Here is a 23923-nt window from a genome sequence, read left to right as displayed (position 1 = left end):
CCAAATTTGATTTCTAGATTTCCTGATAAAATGTCTATCTGAATAGGAGGTAAACTGCCCAATCCCCACATACCTACTACAGCTAAATTCCAGATTCATCATACACCAAGTAATGATCAAAAAATCCAATGAGAAACTACAGTGACTTCTCTAATCTTAGAACTACACAAAAAATCAGCCAGAAGCCCACTGCAGTAAGAAAAACAGTCTCTCCAGTAAAACCAGCTTGAACATGAGTAGGGATGAAACACATATATTCTGCAAAGTTCTGTGTTCAGAGGCAACAAGAGTTGTGGGCTCCTCTGGGAACTAACCACCAGGCTAGTCAGAAAACCCCAAGAAAGAGCAGCAGGCTGAGACTAACAGTGTGCTCAAACTGGGATCCCCAGGCTCCCAACCTCAAAGTTCTGTAAAGAGGTTCTTGTGAAGTTAATGATATATATATATATATATATATATATATATATATACACACACATACATATATACATATATATATATATACATACATACACACAGACACACACACACACACACACACATATATATATATATATATATATATATATATATATATATATATATATATATATATATATATATTTTCCCCCTGAGGCTGGGGTTAAGTGACTTGCCCAGGATCACACAGCTAGGAAATGTTAAGTGTCTGAGACCAGATTTGAACTCAAGTCCTCCTGAATTCAAGGCTGGTGCTCTATCCACTGCGCCACCTAGCTGCCCCCAATGCTTTAAACTTCAAACATCAAGTTGGTGGAGTGTGATGCAGAAGGTCATGTTAAGGCAAAAACCCAGAGTGAGAATAATTAAAGCATAATAGCCCTCTGAAAAGGACAGTGAGAGACAAAGGTGGGGAGAGTACAATGCTCAGTCCCAAAAATAGGAAAGAAAAAATGAGTAAGTAAAGGTAAGTGCAACCAAAATTAAAACATATTTAGATAAATAGATATAGAGCTAGAGATATATGCTTATATGTGATATATGTATAGTTTTTCAAAATTTTAGTTCCCCAAAAAGGAACTAGTAACTTCATAACAACTACAAATTCAAAGGTTTAAAAGAAAGGGATTTTTTCCACAATAGTTATATGAGTAATGGGGAGGGGGGAACAGATATAAAATTTTAAAAATGAAATAAAATCTTTAAATCTTTGGAGGAAAGAATTAAAAAAGGGAGGATGTTTAAAAAAAAAAGTGGTAAACTATACCCCAGAAATGGAATAACTGAAAATTATAATAGAACAAAGAACAATCAATAATTCCATGTGACAACAGTAATATAACAAAGTCAAAAAGTTTTAAAGATGTAAATTATGTGATATCAAAAGCAAGTGACAGCTCAGAGAGAAAATTCATTGAAAAGTCATTAAACTCACTGAAAAACATACTTTTTAAATAACCCAAACTCTGTATTTCAATAAATCATGAATTAAAAAATCCATGTTCAATGGATATGGCAGGCATGCAAATAAAAATAGAAGGAATATCCAGATCACCTCTTGAAAGGAACCCCAAAAGGAAAAAAATCTCAGAAATGATATAGCCAAAAGTCAGGATCACACAGAAACTTGGCTGCTTCAACAATAAGTAAGACAATTTAAACTGTGAGAGAGAGATGTTCACAGGCAGAATTTTTTTTTTTTATTTTATTGATTTTTTTTAGTGTCATTTCCCAATCTTTCTTCTACCTTTTTGGTTATGCAACTCTAAGAAAGAAGTAAAGTTAAGCAAAACAAACACATTATCCATGTCTGATTGTATAAATTTCATTACAAAGTAGACCTCACCACCTCACATCTGCTAAGAGGAAGAAGACCAGAGACAAGATTTGTCTTTGTGTACTGACCTAGATATTGGGAGGAGGAAATCTCTCATTGTTTTCCTTTACATTATTATAGTCATAAATTGTTTTCTTGGTTTTGCCTACCTCTTTCTATGTCAGTTCATGCATGAAAGGGTTCCTAAGTTTCTCTGAATTCTTCATAATGGATTTTTCTTATTTCATTATAATCATGGACCACAATATATTCAACTCATCAATGTTTTTTTTTCCTTTGTTTTTTTTTTATTGTCACATTTCTTTTGTTGCCACAATAAATTTGTTGTTGCAACTAATTATTTAAAGTTCTGGAAGAAATTATGATGTCATTTAAGTTATTTCAGTGTTAACATCACATTTTTCCCCTATTTTTCTTTCTTTTTTTTTTTTTAACTAATACTTATGTTCTGAATCCCTGTTCCGATTGTTTGCTGACTCAGAGGTAACTCCCACATCAATAATAATTTCTTTTCTGCCTATTCAAATATAATCCATTTATTATAATTCAAATATAATATGTATAATTAAATAGATTATATTTTCAAATGTTTTTAATCACTTAATTTTAATCACTAAAATTCATAGGTAATACAGAAGATATATTATTTTATCATTCAATTGATATCTTGATAAGATTCCTCATTATATTTTCTCTTTTGTATAATAGTTTAAGTAAAAATCTTATGAGTCATTAGCAAGAAAGTAGTGCATATTAAACTGATCTTTTCTTTTTCCTCTAGTAACAACTGGAAGAAAAGCAATGACCATTGTGCTTTCCTTTATATTCTTTGCTAAGCCATTCACATTTCAGTAAGTACTTTGTCTTCTAGTTTTCTTGGCTTCTATGTAATATAATGTTTATTTTCCCCTAAATAACATTAACTGTAGCTTTTGACTTTCTATTTCTTTTATATATGCCTTAATTTTAATAATATTTTATGATTTTAGAAAATATTTTATAATGAAGCCTTTTCCTTGAACCTCTTATTTATAGATATTCTGTATCATACTCTTTTTTTCTATGAATAAAATATTTTGAAAGTGGTGAGCATAACTTGGAATCCTGAATGTTAGTATTGTATGCTGTGTATTTCTGGTAATAAGTGATTGTTTTTTTAACTCAAGAATTCAGAATTTTTCTTCCCAATACAGGAAAATCATGTAGATATGCCTAATATATTGATTTGGTATTAGTTTTCTGTCATAATATAATACATGCTCATCCTTCATTAATCATATTCTTTAATCTTTCATCATGGTGTGATAGCAATCCCGAATTTTTATGAGGCTAACCCAGCAGAGTACCAGCTTTGATCTTTCTTAATCTGTTGTCTGAGACCTAGTGAAGATAATTTCATCCCAGGCTGGCCTCAGGGTGTGTCTTGTACAAACACTGCAACTTGGGTCAGTGGTAGAAAACACATATATCAATGAGATACTTGAGCCCACTGGTAATCAGCATTGTCTCAAATATGCTCATAGATCTGCTACTCCTAGACATCAGACTTACCTGAATTTTAAATGTTTCAATTGCCTTAAAATGAATTTTTTGGGTTTCTTAGAACCATTTTACAATGAAAAGGCAAACAGGTTAATCATGAAGTTTTAGAACTAAAGCTAGAGGAACTAGAATACTAGAAGAAGTTAAAGCGCTAGACAAACCAGGCACATGAATCCAGACATTAAAAAGTTACAATTTTACTTTGAAATACAAATTTTCATCCACTATCTCTGTTGTCTTTGCTTTATAAATAAAAAAAAAAAAATGGACTTCTTGAGTTGACAGCACTTTAACTTTGTGGTATTTGTAAATTCCAGTGCTTTTGGTGCAAGCTCAATCTCTCAATTTACATAAAAAGAAACTAAAGTCACAAAGCTTCTAAAGTTGATAAGCTTAGAATCCAGGACTTTTTCCATTCCCCTGTAAATATTGTTTAATAATAATAATAATAAATGTGTAATAATATAATAATAGAAAACTTCTATCTTTGAATGTTATTACATATGCATAGCCAAATTTCATTTGCCATGAATTGTGACATTGATATTCTTGCTCTTTTTTTTTTTTTCCTCTTAGATATGTCTGGTCTGGTTTATTAGTTGTGCTTGGCATATTTCTAAATGTTTACAGCAAAAATATGGACAAAATCAAGCTCCCATCACTATATAGTCTGTTAAATAAAAAAAATGAAGACAGAAAGACAAGGACGTTGGCACAAACAGTATAGGCAGTAATTTATACTGTCTCAAATAGAACTATTTTTGAGTGAACAATTATCAATTCACTTTCCAAAGGGATCTTTATAAAAACCAAAGGAAGAGGAGGTAAGCTGTGCATTGTGGCATAAATATGAACTTTTTAAAAAAATGAAATCAACCTTCTTTTCAGAACACTTGAATTCGTATTACTTTTGAAACATTCAACAAAGCCAATGTGTAGCACATTATAAAAATAAAATATCAAGATGAAGGACCGAAGTACTTGGCAGCTTTTGGATAATTTCTACTGGAAATGAGACATTACAAGACCAAGACCAATTTGGATGCCATATTTGTGTCATATCTAAAATGTCATTAATATGGAATTTGTAGATTTTCTTGCTTTATTGTTTTGGTTTTTGATTAGAATTATTAAAATTGATTTTTTTCTATTATTATGATACTGATGACCAAATTTGTACTTTAAAGTCTTAGGAGAATGATTATTTTAAATAAAAACATATTTAATAATTTGTAATGTCTTAATATAATTATGTATTAAAGTTGAAAATGAAAATTAGATTGTTTTTAATGAAACAAAAAATTGGTGGATTTTTCTCTCATTTGCAATTTAAAAATCTATTTTCTAATGATAGCATGCCTTTTAATTACTCTAAAATGTTCCTGGGATATCTATAGGAGTCACCTTTATGCAAAAGTTAAATGAATATCAATAAAAGGAATTGTTTCTGCTCATTAGGATGATTCTGAAAAATTCATTTATCCCAGAAGGGCTTATTCACTTAACTAAGGTAGAAAAAGTTTGTCTTAAAATGATAGTTTATTTTTCTTACAAAATATGAGTCAGCTTTGAAACAATAAAAGATATGGTGCAGTTGTAGTTGAAAGTTTGGTTTTTCATGTGTACAAAAAATAGTATACAGGCTCTTAAATAGCAGGAAAAAAAATAGGCTATTTATAGGCTATTTTAGGTCCAATAACTGCCACTAAAATGTTATTTTTAAAATGTCATTAAAATAGGAATACAGCATTTGAATGACTGAGTTTTTGAAGGTAATGCCAGGGGGGTAGTACAAACTCAATCAGATTCTCACAAAGGGGAAGGGCTAAGGCTATGGGTCTGGTGCCAGCCCTCACTATGTTTGAATTGTCTCATCCCCTGAAAGATGGCCAACAGATAATATTGACTTGAAGGAAAAGGAGAGTTTACGTTTTGCCACCCCAAATCATAAAGAATTATTATGTGTAGATGGAATCATTGATATTTTATAATATTAAAGTATCTACAAAAAGACATAGGGAACTGTCTACACCAATAGATCAGTCTTTCTTAGTAGATAAGGTCATAGTACCATAGAGCCACAACTGGAATATCATCTAGTCTAACTCCCTCCTTTTTCAGATAATGAATTAAGGATAAGCAGGAATTAGTGTATTGCTCAAGGACATACAAGGATATTTTGGGATGTGAACTCAGGTTCCCTCAGTACAGTACAGTACTGTAGTGAGATAATTAAAACACATTGCAGATAAAGGAATTGTCTGATTCAGCAGAATAGGCAAGAATGAAACCCAAGAAAATGTTCGTAACCCCAAGCCCAAGACTTCATCCATTAAAACATAAGTCCAAAAATATAGCACTTACAATTTGCTTATATTCAACATAATCCAACTTTTTTTTTAGTCATTTACGTTTAATTATATTAACAGCTTTTCAAATGTCTAATATATGGCAAAGCCTATTTGAAACGATATAGATTTGACTTCCCAATACAAATAATATTGGTCAAATCAAATCAGTATCTGTTCCACCAGATAATTTCACACACGCTTCTTGGATGGATGTCAGTCAATAATCAATTTATTGATTGTTCTCTGTTAGGTTCTTACTAAGTGCTAATAACATAATGAGATATTGGGTTTTTACTAAGTGCTAAGTCGGTACTTGACAATTTTCTAGTTCTGGCCTTTACTGGGAGTTTGACTTGTGAATTCCTGGGGAAGAGCTTGCGTGCTTAGGAAGAGCAAGTTCATTGGTTGAAGTGGTTCTTCCCAGAAACCCTTGCATTATCCCATGCCCATTCTCTGGGAGGATAAAGAGGGCAGCACTCCAGAGATAGAGAGTCTCTGCTTTAGACCAGGCTTGATGCAGCTCTCTGCAGGAAGTCACTTCTCTGGATAACAGTTAATGGCAACTGTCTGGAGACAACGGTTCTCTACAGGAAGAAGAATCTGCCCAAGAGATTTGAGTTGACACAGCAGATCTCCTCCCAGAGAGCGATCAGCAGTTTCTGGAGACAACAGAACGTTATAGCTCTCCATGTGCCAAGTTCTCTGCCAAGCAGTGGGGATACAAAAAAGAACAAAGGACAGGCCTTCCCTAAAGGGGCTCACAATCTCATGGAGGAGACAACAGGCAAACAGATATGTGGCAAACAAACTATATACAGGATAAAGGAGTAATTGAGAGGGAAAGCACTAGAATTAAGAAGGATTAAAAAAGGTTTTCTGTGGAAGGTAGGAGTTGTTTTGAGGCTTGGAGAAAACCAGGAAATAGATATCAGAAGGGAAGAGCATTCTAGGCATGAGAGAAATCAGAGAAATTGCCTTGAGCCATGATGGTATGTCATGTTCAGAGAACAGTCAAGCCAGTATCACAATATGTAGATATTATAAGGTAGAAATATACTAGAAAGGTATAAAAGTCATGAAGACCTTTGAATGTCAGAGGATTCTGTATTTGATCCTGTAAGTAGCAGAGCCATTATAGTTTATTAATGTAGAGCTGGAGTATTGACCTGGTTGGATCTGTGATTTTGGAAAGTCACTTTGGTTAACTGAATGGAGGATAGATCAAGAGAGACTTACGGTAGACAAACCCACCCACCAGCAAGCTATTGCAGTAATCTAAACCTGAGGTGATAAGGACTTCCATCAATATGATGGCAGGAGGAGGAAAGGGGATATATTTGAGGGACATACAAAGGTGAAATCAGCAGGCCTTAGCAGCAGATTAAATATGATTATTAACCTTGTCAGTTTTTACAATGGTTGTCATTAAATTTCTAGTGATGGCAGCTTAATGAATGAAGAACTGATCATTAGTATTTGAAAATTTTTACCTTTTCTTAGTCACTTGTTTGAAAAGTTCAATTCTAATCTTTCAAAACTGATCTAAGATTAAGAAGCATGATGACTTTTAACATGTATTTGTAAATTTTTCATATTGTTTTGTAAATGAATCTTGAAAAATCATGTATTCTACCCTTCTTGCCTTAGAAGATAGATAAATAAAACTGAAAGGAAGCACCTAATAAAAAAGTTGTTCACACAAAATCTTCAATAACCTGTTGTCAAATTTCAATTGCTTATGTCAAAATATTATTTTTTTTAAAACCAAGCCTAATTGCTAAGTTAAATTTTTCTGCCTTTTGTTTTCATATGTAGAAAGAGCTTATGAAATCAAACTTATAATATTGTTAAAATTTAAAATATGGAATATTTTTAAAGAAATAGAGTTGTATCATTACTTATATTAGATTTTTGCTCTGCTTCTTCTTCAGCCGTTATATTGATCCCTCAATTCACTACTCAGCTTTTCTTGCTCAGAATCCTTCTCTCCTTTCAAAATTCAATTCCATAAGCCTTACCTCAGTCTCTTCATCTGTTAATGCTTTCTCCTTCCTTGAATTACTTTGCATTGTTTATTTATATGTGAGAATGAACTCTTTGGGAAAGGAACAATTGTTTTTAAAATCCAGAACCTAGTGTTGTACCTTACATGTTGCATGGACTTAGTAACTAATTGTTTTTATTAGATTATACTATTTATCAAGATTACTTAAAATTTGACTCAATCTCCCATGTTTCCTACCTCTTCCTTGGAAGCTAGTACCCTTAGAATGGCTTAAATAGGCATCCTTTCCAGTGATCCAGAGCATGATGAAAATGTCAGTGATATTCAGCCAGAGATTACCCTTCCCAAAATACCTCCAATATCCCTTCTATCTAGCCTCTGCACTTTAATGTAGAGCCACCAAAAACACTCTTTTATTTTCTTACATATTTCCTGACTGTGATTAGTGTCAAGTACACTGAATTTAGAATTAGAAGACAGCTCAAATTTATTTTGAACTTAATTTCTGGACATTTTCCTTATTTATAAAATGAGGACCCTGCTCCTCAGATCCCATCTAGTTCTAAATTTTTGATGCTAAATGATTTAATTTAAAATATATATTAATCCTTAATGAAATTTGCCCAGATTCAATATAGATTATATGTTGTCTATACTCTTCAATAGGTCTGTCATTTTTACTTCAAATCAAATCAGATTAGCATAATAGATTCTGATCTTTATGAAGCCATTCTGGTTAGTAACCAGTACCATGTTCTCTTCAAAGATTGAACAGATAATTTTTTGGTATTTGGTACCTCCCACTTTAAATTGTCCCCAGCTGGATTAGGATTTAAATTTACAAATCTTAAATTATCAAGTTTGTTTTTCTCTCCCTTTAATATTATAATGTGGACTCTTTTAAAAATCTTCAAAAAATTCTCTAATCCTTTTAATACTCAAAACTGATAGATTTTTCTCCACAAATCTAATGCCACTATGATATCTTTGGAACTCTACAATATAGACAATTAGGATTTCCAAAATTAAGTTGATCTGTATGATTTTGTCTGTCATCTGACCATCATCCATTTAAACCTGAATTCTACATTTCCCAATCTCTATATTTTATTTTTATTTGTTAGTGCCCAACATACTGTTGGTATAAATAAAAAGACTTTTTTTAATCATCATAAGTATTTGAAAGATTTTGTATTCATTACTTTCTTTATAAATGTCTGCTACTTATAAAAAATCTTTTTAAATATAAGATAAAGCCATAATTCACTGTGAGTCATGGTCTGTTGTTTTAATTTCATGGCATGTAGTTAGAATACTTTTTATGCTATGGTGCAGTGACATTATGAAAAAATATTCACTTCAGTGAACTCCTGTTGCTTCGGAGTGAGCTCTGTATTACAAGGGGTTAGAAAACTTCAGAGCAATGTATAACTTAACACGTAAGGGGTTTTCCAAGAGTTTATGCCTAAAATGCGTAACATTTAATAGTTAATTATATAACCAATCACCAAATCTCAAAAACATAAATTATTCCTTACTCTATGAATTGTTTATTTCCATTAATTCAGCAATTTGAAGCTAAGTAACGACAGACTCATGATCATCTAAAGAGCATCTTTCTTAGCTTTGGTCTCCTACTTTTTTATCCCAAGGGCAACCACAATGTGAGGGATGAATAGATGATTTCATCTTAACATAAGACCTTAACACACAATATTCTGGGGAATTTTTTTTGGAACACAAGATAATGGACTGTGACGGACTTAGTATCTGGAAGAATAGTTTCGTATCCTGCCCATATTTGTTAACTCTATGACCCTGTTATCTAACCACTTTGAGATTAGTTTTCTCATATACAAATGACATTAATAAATAATATCATCCACCTAATAATAATTAATAACATTTATATAGTGCTTTAAGATTTGTAATGTACTTTACAAATATCCTATTTTATCTTCACAGTAACTGGGAGAGAGATGCTATTATTCCTATTTTATATAGATGAGGACACTGAGGCAACCAGAGGTTATGAATTACTCAGAGTCACAAAAGTAGTATACATGTGAAACAATTATTGAATTGAGGTGGTCTTGATTTTATGTCCAATGCTCTATCCAACTAGGTGCTCACAGAATGTTACAAAGATATATGAAACTAAGCTATTATTATGTCCAAATAAAATTACATTACCATATATCATTGTTTATATCCTAATCTATTTGCATTGAATAAATATAGTAAATATTCCATAACACGCCAGTCCTCTGCCCTGTACAAATGATCCCGCTCTATTACATTTCTTCCAGCAGATTGCACCTTTTATCATCCTCACTCTTATCATTTATCTTCTATCTCCATGACTACCATCTGTCTTATTACTACCTGCAAACATGCCCATGTCTCTCCCATTCTTGAAAAACCCTCATTTAATCTACTAGTCCCTGTTAACTATTGTACTAAATCTTTTTTTTTTCCCATTTTGATTAGTGGCTCAAGAATATTTATAGTAGGTCCTCTAGTCCCTCTCCTCTAATTTTCTAATTACCTTTCTATGATTTGTCTTTTGATTCCATCCTCAATCAACGGAAACTTTTTTCTCCAAAATTACCAATAATCTCCAATTCTAATGACTTCTTCCCAGTCCTCATTCTTCTTGACTTCTTTGTATCCTGTGACATTAAATCGTTATCCTTTTGTCTTTTTTACTGTCTTCTCGAGGTTTTCAGGTCACCATTTTCTGTAGTGTTCTTTGTTAGGTCTTCCTGGAGGTCTCTGGAGCAACCTTCTTTTCAGCAGAGTAATCACCACAAGAACAGCCAGATGTTAAAGTCCAAAAGTCCTTATTGTCTCCTTCGCCTGAGGCTCAGATAGCTTTCTTTTGGCCTTCCAAGGGGGCTTGGTTTCAGTGGAGAAAATGAAGGACAGACCAGCCATGGTGGTGTGAGATGAAGTGAATGAATGTCTCTCAGTCCCCCAGTAGAGCCACCAGGAGCCTGACTGAACATGGAAAGGAATGTCCAGTCCTTGCTGGCTATTATATACTCCATTATCATAGGTGTGAATCTTGTGGAACTATATTAAATACTAAGTACATGTACTGAACTAGAGAACTATTAAGAACCATGCTAAACTAGATAACCATTGTCTTTATTAATTCCACTGACTTAACACCTTGTAAAAATCCTTGTTTCAGTGGCCCTTAGCAATTTTCTACTGGTTCTCTTATTTATTTGGCCACTTAGTATCCATTGAATTTTCTCCTGGATCATGTCTACCTATGGGGAGGGATCCCAAAGGACTCAATCTTGGGACATCTCTTCTCCCTGTGTACTACACTTGGTGATCTCATCAGATCGCATGGATTTAATTATAATCTCTCTCTGGATTATTTTCAAATATACTTAACCATTCTAATCTTTCTGATGACCTCCAGGATTACATTGCTAATTGCTTTTCAGATATCTTGAATTTGATATCTAATAGACATTTTAAACTTAATATGTCCCAAACTGAACCCATTATCTCCATTCCTGCACCTTTACAAACTTACCTAATACTTTTAAGCATACCACCATTTCCCCAGGTTCACAATATTCAGTCCTTGAATCTTTACTATCTGTCACACCTCCTTTGTCCCTTATCCATTCTGTTGTCAAGACTCATTTATTTCACTTTTGCATGTCTTTGTCCCTTCTCTCTGATACTGCCACAAATCTAAACTGGTCTTCATCTCCTCTTACTTGGACTATTGTAGTAGCTTTCTCATCTGCCTGCTGCAAATGTCTCGTTTCAGCTGCCAAAGTGATTTTTCCTCAAGCAAGAGACCCCCCTACTCAATAAACTCCAGTGACTCTTTATCATCTGCAGGATCATATGGCATTCCGCTACACATACTGATCCAGTGACAGTGGAATCCACAGCTCAGTGAATATAAAACTCTGTTGGCTCTGGGCATTTTCTCTGGCTGTCCTCCAGGCCCAGGATGCTCTCCTTTATCACTGCTTTCCAGATTCCTTGGCTTTCTTCTTGTTAGAACTAAAATTCAGCCTAATTCAAGAAGCATTTTTCAGTCCCTCTTAGTTCTAGCACTTTCTCTGTTGCAAAACCAAGCCATTATGAGCATTAGCATGGTGTCATGGAAAGAGCCCTAAGCTGGATATCAGAAAAATCATAGCTGGGTAACTAACTCTTGAATTATTTCAGGCTAATCATTTAACCTCTCACTTTTGATTTCCTCATCTGCATACTGAAGAAGAATAATTAAATTGTCTTCTAGCTCTCAAGATTCTAAATTGTTTTGTTAAAAACAATTTAAATGAATTGAAAAATCTGTCAAGAAATCAACAAATATTTACTGAATACCTACTAAGTACTAGGAGTCCAGGATTAATCTCTATTGAATTCCAGTTCCACATCAACTATAAAGGGATAGAACTGAGCAAATGCACTTGGATAATGGAGCACGTGAGACTAATTGCCAATTGGACAATTCTCTATTAACATGTTTGAAGGATGACCCTCCCCAACTATTCTGTGCTGGCTGGGTTGGTGGGTGTGGACAAAGGAGGGGAAGTGACATGAGTGGGTGGAGTAGGAGGAGGAAATTGAGGCATTCTCCTGGCAGTGGAGAGAGAAGAAGGAGGTGTGGAGATTGCTAGATCTAAGGCCCTGACGGAGACTGCAAAAGACCAAGAATAAAGACTTTTGATTATCCTTACTCCGGCTGATTCTGGGAAGACAAGAGTTCCAACAATCAACAACTGCTGATCATGTATTTTGAGATGGCTACACCATGAGCATTTTTTTTTTTTTGAGGCTGGGGTTAAGTGACTTGCCCAGGGTCACACAGCTAGGAAGTATTAAGTGTCTGAGACCAGATTTGAACTTGGGTCTTCCTGAATTCAGGGCTGGTGCTCTATCCACTGCGCCACCTTGCTGCCCCAACACCATGAGCATTTTTAATTCAATATTCAAAATAGTACTCATCATCTTTACCTCAAATATTTCACCTTTTTCCAAATTTCCCCTTTTCTGTCAAGAACATTAACCAGCCTTCAGGTCACCCAAGTTCATAATCTTAGTCATGCTCAACTCTTCATTTTTACCCCAATATATCACCAATTGTCAAGTCTTATCATTTTGACTCTCTTTTGTATTTTTCCCATTCTCTTTATTCACAAAGCTATCACACTAATTGAGGCTTGTCTTCAACACTCAAGTGAATCATAGCTTCCTAAGTGATCTCCATACCTAAAGTCTCTATTTTCCAATCCATCCTTCACATAGCTAGCAAAGGGATTTTCTTAAAATGCATATCTGTCATTTTGCTATTGAATAAGCTAGTGAGTGGCTGTTTCCTCTGGCATCAAATATAAACTCCTCTATCTAGTCCTGAAACCCCTTTATACTTTAATCCAACCTAACCTACTTTCCCACCTTTTTTTTTAATTTAAAATTTTATTTTTTATTGTAGCTTTTTATATGCAAAACATATGCATGGGTAATTTTTCAACATTGATACTTGCAAAACCTTCTGTTCCACCTTTTCCCCTCCTTCATCCCACACCCTCCCCCAGATGGCAGATAGTCCCATACATGTTAATTGTGTTAAAGTATATGTTAAATACAACATATATAAACATATTTATACAGTTATTGCACAGGAAAGATTGGATTTAGAAAGAAGGTAAAAATAACCTAAGGAAAAAAAAAGCAAGCAAACATTAACAGAAAGAGTGGAAATGTTATATTGTGGTCCATACTCATTTCCCAGTGTTCGTTCTCTAGGTATAGTTGGTTCTGGTCATTACAGATCAATGGGAACTAATTTGGATCCTCTCATTGTTGAAAAGAGCCATGTCCATCAGAATTGATCATCATGTGTAGTATTGTTGTTGAAGTATATAATGATCTCCTAGTTCTGCTCGTTTCACTCAGCATCAGTTGATGTAAGTCTCTCCAGGCCTCTCTGTATTCCTCCTGTTGGTCATTTCTTACAGAACAATCATATTCCATAATATTCATATACCACAATTTATTGCCATTCTCCAATTGATGGGAAACCACTCAGATTCCAGTTTCTAGCCATTATGGAAAGAGCTGCCACAAACATTTTTGCACATATGTTTCCCACCCTTCTTATTCATTACTTGCCATTGTGTACTCATAGGTCCAACCAAACTGCCATTCTTTATGTTTTACATACATAACGGTGCTCTTGTCTCTATGTCTCCATATAAGTTGTTTCCCTGCCTGGAATATACTTCTTATTCATCTCTGCCTTTTAGAATCCTTGGTTTCTTTTAAAATTCAGCTCATGTAACCTATATGCAGCCTTTCCTATTTCCTCCAGCTGCTAGTGTCCCCCCTCTCCAAAATCAGAAAATCAATATGAGCTTATCAAGAGTAAATTGAAATGATGTTTCTTTCAAATGATGTAGCTTTGGATGCATAATAAAACCAATCCTTTCAACTTTATTTACCTCTCCGAGGAGAACAACTGAACTATCTTTCAATTTACTTGCAACAGTCTGTTGTCTTCAGCTTTCATTTATAGTAGAATGTTAAGATTAATAATTTAGTACTTCTGTAGTATAATGAGTTAGACTGGCCAATGTGAGGGATCAGTCCTTAGAATTGTGAAGTTATTATCTGACTAATTCCAATCCAATTACACAGAAACTAGTGAGCCCCAATGGCCAAGAATGATTCTGGGAGTCAGACTATGTGATGATGAAAATGACTATGGAACCTGCAGAACTGATGTCTTGGTAATTGCTAAGTCCACATTGAGTGGGTACACATACAAAAGCTATGGCCTATCCATCTCCTAGTCTCTTGTCCTTTCAGTGGAGCGTCAGGCAGTTTGGCTATGAGCTGCCAGGGTGGGAGTGTGGGGGGACATAAGGAAGGGCAGCTTCCTTGACTTACGTACCCACCATGTGTCTGTGAGCATACTATGCCTCTCTTTGGGTTTTATTATTTCCTGAACATAATCAAATGAATATTCTGAGATGATCCTATTAATTTTATGATCTCAAGAGGTCAAGTCCCACCAGAGACTGGAAGTCATGGCTGGTACTGGTTGTAAAAACACCTTGACTGTTGACAAACTGATATAGATGGATGTTAAAAGACATCAACTGAAGACTATGATAAATTTAAAGAGTATAACTCATTATGGCAGAGAGAAGTGTTATGGACTAAAGAGTCTAAAGCTCAGACTAGAAAACTACATCTATGGGGACTTCCTGAGGACTCCACAGATGATAGTGAAAAGGATTCTCAAGACCAGGAGTCAGGAGGTTCTTTTTATCACACATCATGTTTTCTGCTCTCTTATAGTTTAAGTCTGAGTGTACATTCCTCAGAACTTTGTTATACAAGCAGGGAATATGCCTCCATTCTGAAGGGAAAAAGTTTTGTAACTATTTTCATGATATAATTTCTCAGTAATATCCTTTACTGATGGAATTCAACTGGCTAACTTAATATGGAACATAGCTACTTGTAGCCATGAATGATTCCAGGAACCTAAATACAGTTGATACTATTGGGAGATAATGTGCCACAACATCAGAAATCCGGAGATGCTCAGGGTTTCGCTGATGAGAAGCAGTAATAACTGTCCTCTCTGGGAATCCCAATTTATGAATGGGAATGCCTCCTTGAAGTAATAATTCTAGTAGGATTACTACAGTAGAATAAATATAACTAATTCACTATGCAGACATTTCATGTTTAGAGTTTCAACACATTATTTTTTTAAGTATAAAATCTTTATGATTCTTAATTCTACCTGCCCAATTTTTAACCACTTTGCCATTTTTGATACACAAATAAAAGGAAGTCATACAGGTTTAAGGACCATTTTGTATTTTTCCTTGTTGCATGGATTGCTATAGGCATATAATGCAAAAAGTATCCAGTCTAATGACAGTGAACCTTTCCATACTTAACTAGGCTGTTCCTCAGAAGGCAAAGATAGTCTATTGTGCTAAGTATGTTCTGAGCTTATCTAGAGCATGACAAGTCTGTACTATTGGGAGGTGATGTGCCACAGCACAAGAAATCCAGAATCAGAGGGGGCCTATTAGGACAATACTGAACATGGGGAATGAATAGGACCATAATTTAACAGCAACAGGAGAATAGTCTGTATTTTGTAGGGAAATGTCATACTATTTTTAATATCTCAAAGTCATTCCCCAAGATAGAAAATTGTCTTTTTTCCTTGCTTTTATAATGGCAGATAAAGGGACAACAAAGAAAGGACAGTTAAACAATTGGGGTAGGGTCTTTAGATAGAAAGAAGCCTATAGAGCACATGGCTAACTGCTGAAACAAAATCTTCTCATTCATGCAGCCCTATCCAAAATAAAATATTGTCTATTAGTTTAACAAAAATACAAAACAATCCCTTTTAAATTAACAAAGATATAAAACAGTCCCTTTTAAACAGACAAGCAGGGAGAAAGGTACAATTCTTTCACTACACAATTTCTCCTTTGGGAACAAGTAAGGTGGGGAGGAGAGAAGATAGTCTTCAGCATATACTTTCATTATCTGCAACCTAATGGGTCATGACACTCGTGCTTTGATCAAGCATTCCTATGCTTCTTCCCTAGTAAAAGAAGACAAAATTGGCTTTTAGCTGTTATTACCCAGTTCCAAGTGACAGATCCAGAAAAAGACCGGTGTAGGGAGATGACATTCTGGGTAAGATGGCCAGGGCAGTGTAGAAAGTTCGGGAGTCTGTAAAGGGATAAAACTCTTGAGTTAATGCACTGAGGTTGGACAACCGAGCACTTAAGGCTAATTACCTGTTGGACTATACTCTATAAGAATATGCTTGGAAAATGGCCCTTCCCACTGTTCTGTGCTAGCCCAATCATTTGGTGTACACAGAGAATTGTGGGATGGACTAGGGGGTGCAGGGAGACTAGCCAGACTCACTTCTGGGCGGGAGAGGTCACAGAGATCCTACCCATCCATTCCCTTCACTTCTATGGCTAAAGACCAAGAATAAAGACCAAGGACTTTTGCTTATCCTAACTCCAGCTGATTCTAAGGTATCCAAGTGCTAACATGGTCATCACAGGAGTCAGCAACCATAGCAGTAATGTGAATCAGAATTTCACTGAATCTCTCTCATTTCTAATATCTAATCCTGCCTGCAGAGGAATAACCAAGGCAGGAATTCTGCTTCTCTGAGTCAAAAGAGCTTTCCAGTTGGATTATAGGAGAGGAGTCCAGCAGCAGTATATTTTAGCACACATCCAAACCTAGGTCAAGAAATTGCAGAGCTCATACCTGAGTGGTGGGAGGGTGAGGGGGAAGAGAAGGGGCAGAGTAGCAATTACACTGTGTCCTGAATCAGACCACTTTAAAAACAATGAGAATTTTTAAATCCCCTGCCTATCACTGGAATCTTAGAATAATATAATATTCAATGCCTCCAAGAAAGCAGCAATAGGACCAACCTAGGCCTTCCCACCAGAAGTGTAACAGAAACCAGCCCTAAAATCAAGTACAAAAGTCAGGAAGTAGATTGTAAGAATGGACAAAAAAAAATGGATAAATAAAAAGGAATCCCGCATAATGAGCTCTTATGATGGGCAGGGATATTCAACAAACAAATGCAGAATCTACAAGCAAAGCCTCAAAGAAAAAAGTTTGAGCACCATTACAGCCAGAATTCTTGAGGGGAGAAAATGTAAGGTATAACCAAAATAATTGATCTCAAATAAAATTGAGAAGAAAAAATTTAAAGAATTTTAATTCTACCTACCACAAAAAATATATATTTCAAGAAATCTCAAAACTACTAGATCGTTTAGAACCAAAGAGTAAAATAAAAATAGGAAGAACTCACTGGTCAACTTATGAAAAAAATCCTAAGTTAAAATGCTCAGTCACATCATTGCCAAACTCCAGAATTTCTAAGTCAAATTAAATAAAATTTTCAAATAGTCAGAAAGAATTCAAGAACCAATGAGCCATAGTTAGAATCACAAACATTTTAAAAGCTACCACTGTAAAATAGTAGAGAGTTTGAAATATGAAATTCCAGTAGGCAAAAAGTATGGCCAAGAATAACTTAGCCAGAAAAAAAGTGAATATAATGTAAGATGGAGAAAAGTGGATCCTCAATGAAATAGGAATAATGAACTCGATTTCTGAAAAAAATAAGAACTACATTAAAATTTTTGAAGTTCAAACAACATGGATTAAAAGAAACATAATTATGTGAATAAATAATAACTAATAAAACTGCCTACATTCAAGTAGGGGAGATAATTCCTTTGATCCTGTCATCATCAGGCTTCATAAAGAAGATCTAGGAGTGGTTCAGTTGTGTCTTGATGATTTTAGGAAAAGAATGGAAAGAGAGGGAATGAAGAAAGTAGTTGTGGAGGAGGAGAGGGAAAGAGGGGTTGGGGAAATTATTTCATGTAATCAGGGTGCAAAAATAGACATCTATACAAACTGACACTTGAACCTTATTCTCATCTGAATTGGTCAAAAGAAGGAAGAATACACACATACACACACGTACATACACATACACACATTGTTGGGCACAAGAATACATTTCACTCAAAAGGAAAATAGAAGAGAAAAGGGAAAAGGAGGGCATATTAAGAGAAGGATTACTCTGAGTAGATGCTCCTAAATTGAGAAATGGATAAAAAGTTATGGTACATAAGTGTGATGAAACAGTGTTGTGCTGAATTTTTCTTATACATGTAATAACAAACCTGGATTCCAAAAGACTAATAATGAAACATGCTACTCATTTTTAGATAGTTAAAAGAATCAGAATGCAGAATGAAAAAAAAAAAAAACAATTATGACATGGCCAATGCAGAAATGTACTTTAACCATATATCTTTGTAATGGGCTTTATTTTTCTTATGCTCTCAATTATGGGGAAAGGTAGGAGAAGTGAGGAGGTAAAAGGATGAGAAAGCAGACTTTGATGTTTAAAACAAATATTTTAAAAAGAGAGAAGGGGCAGGAATAAGTTATAATTTCTTGATCAGAGAAATTACTATATTGTGAAGACATCACAGAAAACATTCCTCCCTGCTAAAAAAGAACTGATGAAATGATGTGCAAGTAAGAGAGGGATAATGATTTAGGATTAGAAATGAAATCTACTTGATTTTTTTTCTTTTGTAGTTGTATCTAATTTAATAATGAGATGTGATTTTTCAACTTAATTTTCCAATGAGGACCTGATAAGCACAACTTTCTGAACTTTCCCCAACCATTTTGGGTTTTTAGATTGTAAGCAGTATATATTCTGAAGTTGCACTAAACAAAACTGGAATTGTGAAGCAGCTAGGCTTCTCTAAACAGATGCAAAGCTTCACTATTATTACACATTCAAACAGCATCCCCAAATGGGCATGAATATGCAAATGAGCCTGCTGTCATGTCAGAAAGCTTCATTACAATTATATGAATTTGAACTTAAAACTACCCAGAGAGCTTTTCTGTAAGTCTGTTTCCATCCCCTTCCAGAGATTCCAGAGCTAAAGACTGCACTGAGGCTGCTGAGACTCCACACTACTTAGACCTTGCACTGGAAGTCTTCACACTGGGTCTTTCTCTATTTCCTACAGGCTGGGATTAAGTTCTTATTTCTTTTATATCCATTTAGTTTTGCTTTGCCAACACATTCTATTGTATGGGCTTTTGCATGGTGTGCAATTCCTTGTAGTTCTAAATCTTCTCTCCTCCCATGCTAACAAACAGAAAATTTGAAATTTGTTCATTAGAGCACTAGGCATGGAGTCAGGAAGACCTTAATTCGTATCTGTTAACAGAATACTCACTGAGAAATCATGGAGAAAGCACTTAATAATCTCTGTTAGCTTCAGTTGTCTCACCTTTAAGCTGAGGATAATAACAGCACCTACTCAGAGTTATAAGGATCAAATGAAATAATTGATAAAAGGGCTTTACAAAGTGTATGTCTCTCATATACATACATGCATACATACATTTGTTTTATGTGTTTTCTATATGCATATGTATTTATATGGAGAGAAAGGGGAGCTATAAATGTTTATTTCCTTCCCTTCTCTTCTCCTTCCTTTCCCCTTTATCCTTCTGGAGAAGTATGGATCTGAAGCAGAATCAAATATTTCCTTAAGTTTAACTATATTTGTGGTTCACTTGGATGATTTTGGCCAAGTATTTATTGTCTTTAATTTCCATTATCTAAATAAAGGGGAGAAAGAGGATGCTTAACAGATAAATGTTGATATTGTGTTTATTATCCAAATTTTTTCTCAGACGAAGTACTATATATAGACACAACCTCCCTCTTGAACTTCTGAAATTGAGTTTTGTTTTGTTTTTAATCCACTCATGACAGTATTTACTCCTTTTGCATTTTGTTTTGCTAAATTCTTTACAATGTCTTTGTTGGAAAAGAGCTTTCACAACCACATTTTGCTTTACCAAGTTTTATACACACACACACACACACACACACACAACACAAATTATATGTATATGTATGCATATATACAACATATATGTAAGTCAATCCATATAGATATGTGATAAATGAAAAGTCCAAGAGACAATTTCTGGGTAATTAATAACCAATTTATTAATTATGGCTAGCAAATAATTAACAGATTGAGGTCAGTGGCTTTCTCTCATAAACCAAATCCACCCCACACTCCTGCCCAGAACATTGAATGCTTTGGAAAAGGGAATGTACCTGAGAGATAAAACAACTCTGACTGGTTAACAAGCAATGAGAGAGTGTACATATTATGGAAGAGGTGGGCCAAAAGTCCTCAGCTTCTCCTACTGAGAATGTGACTGAATCATAAAACTCAGTCACCTTTAGCAATCTGGACAAAAGAATTCTTCTCTACCCATGCTATTCTGTCTGGTTTTTCTCCTTCATAAATTGGAACATCCTAAATTCTAATGGAAAATTCCAAGGACAAGTGCTTATTTCCCAAGAGCAAGATCTTGCCTAAACTGGATTCTTTTTGTATGGTCTTCTAGTTGTGTGGGTTCTGAGGTATGTACTCAGAGGAATTCGGCAATCTCCTCTATCATCTATGTTCTTGAGGGACTGACTGAATAATCTACAAGGGATTATTTTCTGAATGAAGAATAGAAAGAGAAAACCTAAATCTTAATTTAATAATTGGTTATTAACATGAGAAAAATAATTTCTCAAAGATATGTTTCTTAATATATGTGTGTGTATATATAGATATATAAAAGACATTCTAATTACATTTGTATATATGTCAAATATATGAATGTGTATGTTTAGTTATTTCTGTAGTTTCTAAGACTTGCTAATCATTGACAAAGATACTAGACTGATTTGCCATTTCTTTTTCTATCTCATTTTACATAGGAAGCTGAGGCATACAGTGGTAAGAGTGTATCACACATCTAGTAAGTATCTGAGTCCATAACCTGCCACTTTGTCCATTGTGCTACCAAATCACTACACACATATGCAAGCATACAAAATACATGTGTATACATGCATATACATATATACTCACACACATATATGCATATATAATGTTTGCATATATAAACGAAACCACATGATTGTGTATATGTATATATTATTATATTTGCATACTGTATACATATACATATATATCATACATGTCATAAATGCCAAATATAAGGACATTTTTATCAAATAGATATTCATGTATATATATATTCACATACATGTATATACAAATAATAAACATAATGAAAATATTTCTTAAACTTGTCTCTAACATCTAGTATGTTATCTGATCTTTGCCTACAAATTTCATAAGCATTTTATCTATGCCTTTATCCAAATTAATTTTTTTAATTGCTAAATAGCTCCTAACTAAGCACAGATTCTTGAGGCAAAATTTCCTTCCAAGTTAGCTACACTATTCTTTGGGTTCAGTTATCCAATCACTTCCAAACCCATCACATTGTATTATCCCTTAGCCTAAATTTCTCCACATACATGTATATATACAGTTGCAGTAAATGGAGTTTTGTCAAATGTTTTACAAAAATTCAAAGAAATTGTGGATTGAGACTGTGATTTCACTGGTATCCTGAATCTCTTGGTAATGGAAACTTCCTCTACTAACTAGGGACACGCCCTTCCCTCCAACTTACATCATCAAGCATAACCTGGAGCACTGAAAAGCTAATAATGACTTTCCTCTGTATTACAGAGCCATATTTGTCAAGAGGTGGGACTTGATTTCACATTATTTCTAATTTTAAAGTCAGCTTTCTCTGAATTTTGACATGCTACGTCTGTTAGGTTTTTACTAAGTGCTAATGTGCTATCACCAGATTGCTTATTAGGGGTACGTAACAATAAGCCTGATGCTACTACTTCTCCTGGTTGATAAATCACACATTGTCTATCTGTGTTAGTGACTGGAATATTAGCTACACGTTCTCCAGTTTCCCACATCAGTGTATGGATGGACACTGTTTTGTAGGCATTCTCAGAAGGTGAAATGGCCAAACCTCCTGTGCCTGGAGGCTGAACAGGAACAGATTTCACTTCTCTAGGGAATATCTCAGTAGTCTCTACTGCACACAACTCTATTTTTCCTAATTTCAATCCCTTTCTTCCATCTGATTGCCTTTTGGCTGACTGATCGTGTCTTAAAATTCTCTGGATGTAACCTCGGCTGCCATCATGCCCCACTTGGGGGGCTGAAGCTGGGCTCCATAAAGGGTACAACCTTTTTTCAAATCTTTAATTTTATTCATATCTAAAGGTGCATATCTTCTCCTTTTTTGACCTACAGAGTCAATCTCTTCAATCACAGGATATGCATTTATAAAATCACTTATATCCTGTCCTTCTCTCTTAGCCTTAATCAATGCTTTTTCTAATCTTGTCATAGGCTGCTTCACAGGCAATTCTGTTTGTGTCACTGCCTCTTCCCCTCCTCCTTCTTGCTCCACCCCTGAAGGGTTAATTGAGGGAGGAATGGGAAATGCTCCTGTTGCTCAGAATTGTACTTAACTCCATTGTTATCTGATTCATCCTTTTCACCTAGTTTAGTTGACGCTTCCCCATTTTGCTCCTTCTTCTTTTCCTTTGGAATAACAATTTTTAAAGCCATTTGGATTAAATTGTAGGTATGAAGTGTATCTTTGGAAATTGAGTTTGGTTTGGAATTGTAGTGTTCACTTAGTTGCTCTCCTACTAATTCCCATTCATCTGGATCCAATTCTTTTTCCAGAGAAAAACAAGAACATATGACCTGCACGGTTTTTAAAAGTTCAGTAATCTTCTCCAAAATTATAATCAATCCTTGGCTTTTCATAACCTTGATAATGCTCTCCAAACATTTTCCTTGAACAGAAGGCATTTGCCTCATTTCACTGAAATTCTACTTTAGCTCTTTAACAAGGTTTCCTTGTTACTCACGCTTCTGGGTCAGAGAGACTTTTCCACTGAGATCTGCATCAGAGGCTTTTCCACTGGAATCAGGATCTTGTCTGCCCCTGTTCAGGCGCCAAAATGTCATTCGGTAGAGCATGAGACTCTTAATCTAAGGTTCATGGGTTCGAGCACCACGTTGTGGGTGCCAAATTGTAAAGTTCTGTCGCCTCTCAATTGTAATCCTTCTCTGGGAGGAGATCTCTTTTCTCTATTATCTTTTCCTCTGTGAGCAGGTTTCTTGGGAGGCTTCTGGAGCCTCCAGCCAGAGAGAAGGTAGAATCTCGATTTCTCTTCTTCCTGAATCCTAGCTCTGAATCTCCTCAAGCTTCCCTGAAGTTCTCTCAGGAAGTCTTGTCCTTCCCCAATCCAGACTCCTCCTCCAGGCCGCAGTCCCACTCTGGCCCAGACTTGACTGACTCCAGGCTCAACGTTGTCTTCTTTTATCCTCCCAGAGAATGGGTGTGTGAGAACTCACGGGCTTGTGGGAAAATTACTTTAACCAATGAACTTGTTCCTTTTAAAGGTTGTGTAAACTCTTTTTCATATGTAAACTCCTCCTCAGAAGTTCAAAGGGGCAAACTTCCCTTAAAGGCCGAAACCTAAGGTGTGAACTAGAGAATTGTTAAGTATAGATTTAGCACTTAGTAAGAACCTAACATCTATCTATTGCTAAAAAAATATAGGAAACTATATAAATAACATTCCCTTGAAGGTTGGTAAAGCATTAGAACATAGCAACTCAAATTTAAAGATAAAACAGTCTC

The 23923-nt window shown here is 34.9% G+C and overlaps 1 protein-coding gene across 3 annotated transcripts in view; it reads left to right on the top strand.

The window, feature by feature from the left end:
- SLC35B3 (solute carrier family 35 member B3) overlaps positions 1–4936 on the top strand; it is a 44813-nt gene extending 39877 nt beyond the window's left edge. For all 3 annotated transcript variants that reach the window (XM_074271271.1, XM_074271284.1, XM_074271275.1), the window contains exons 9-10: positions 2577–2646; positions 3914–4936. In XM_074271271.1, coding sequence (XP_074127372.1) covers positions 2577–2646; positions 3914–4064 — 221 coding nt within the window. In that variant the 3' untranslated portion in view covers positions 4065–4936. The remainder of the gene's footprint in view (positions 1–2576; positions 2647–3913) is intronic.
- The last annotated feature ends 18987 nt before the right edge of the window (positions 4937–23923 follow it).

The sequence above is a fragment of the Sminthopsis crassicaudata genome, chromosome 1, assembly GCF_048593235.1.
Source record: "Sminthopsis crassicaudata isolate SCR6 chromosome 1, ASM4859323v1, whole genome shotgun sequence".
Taxonomy (NCBI): Eukaryota; Metazoa; Chordata; class Mammalia; order Dasyuromorphia; family Dasyuridae; genus Sminthopsis; species Sminthopsis crassicaudata.
The sequence above is the reverse complement of the archived record's forward strand: the minus strand, read 5'-3'. Positions and strand labels throughout refer to the sequence as shown.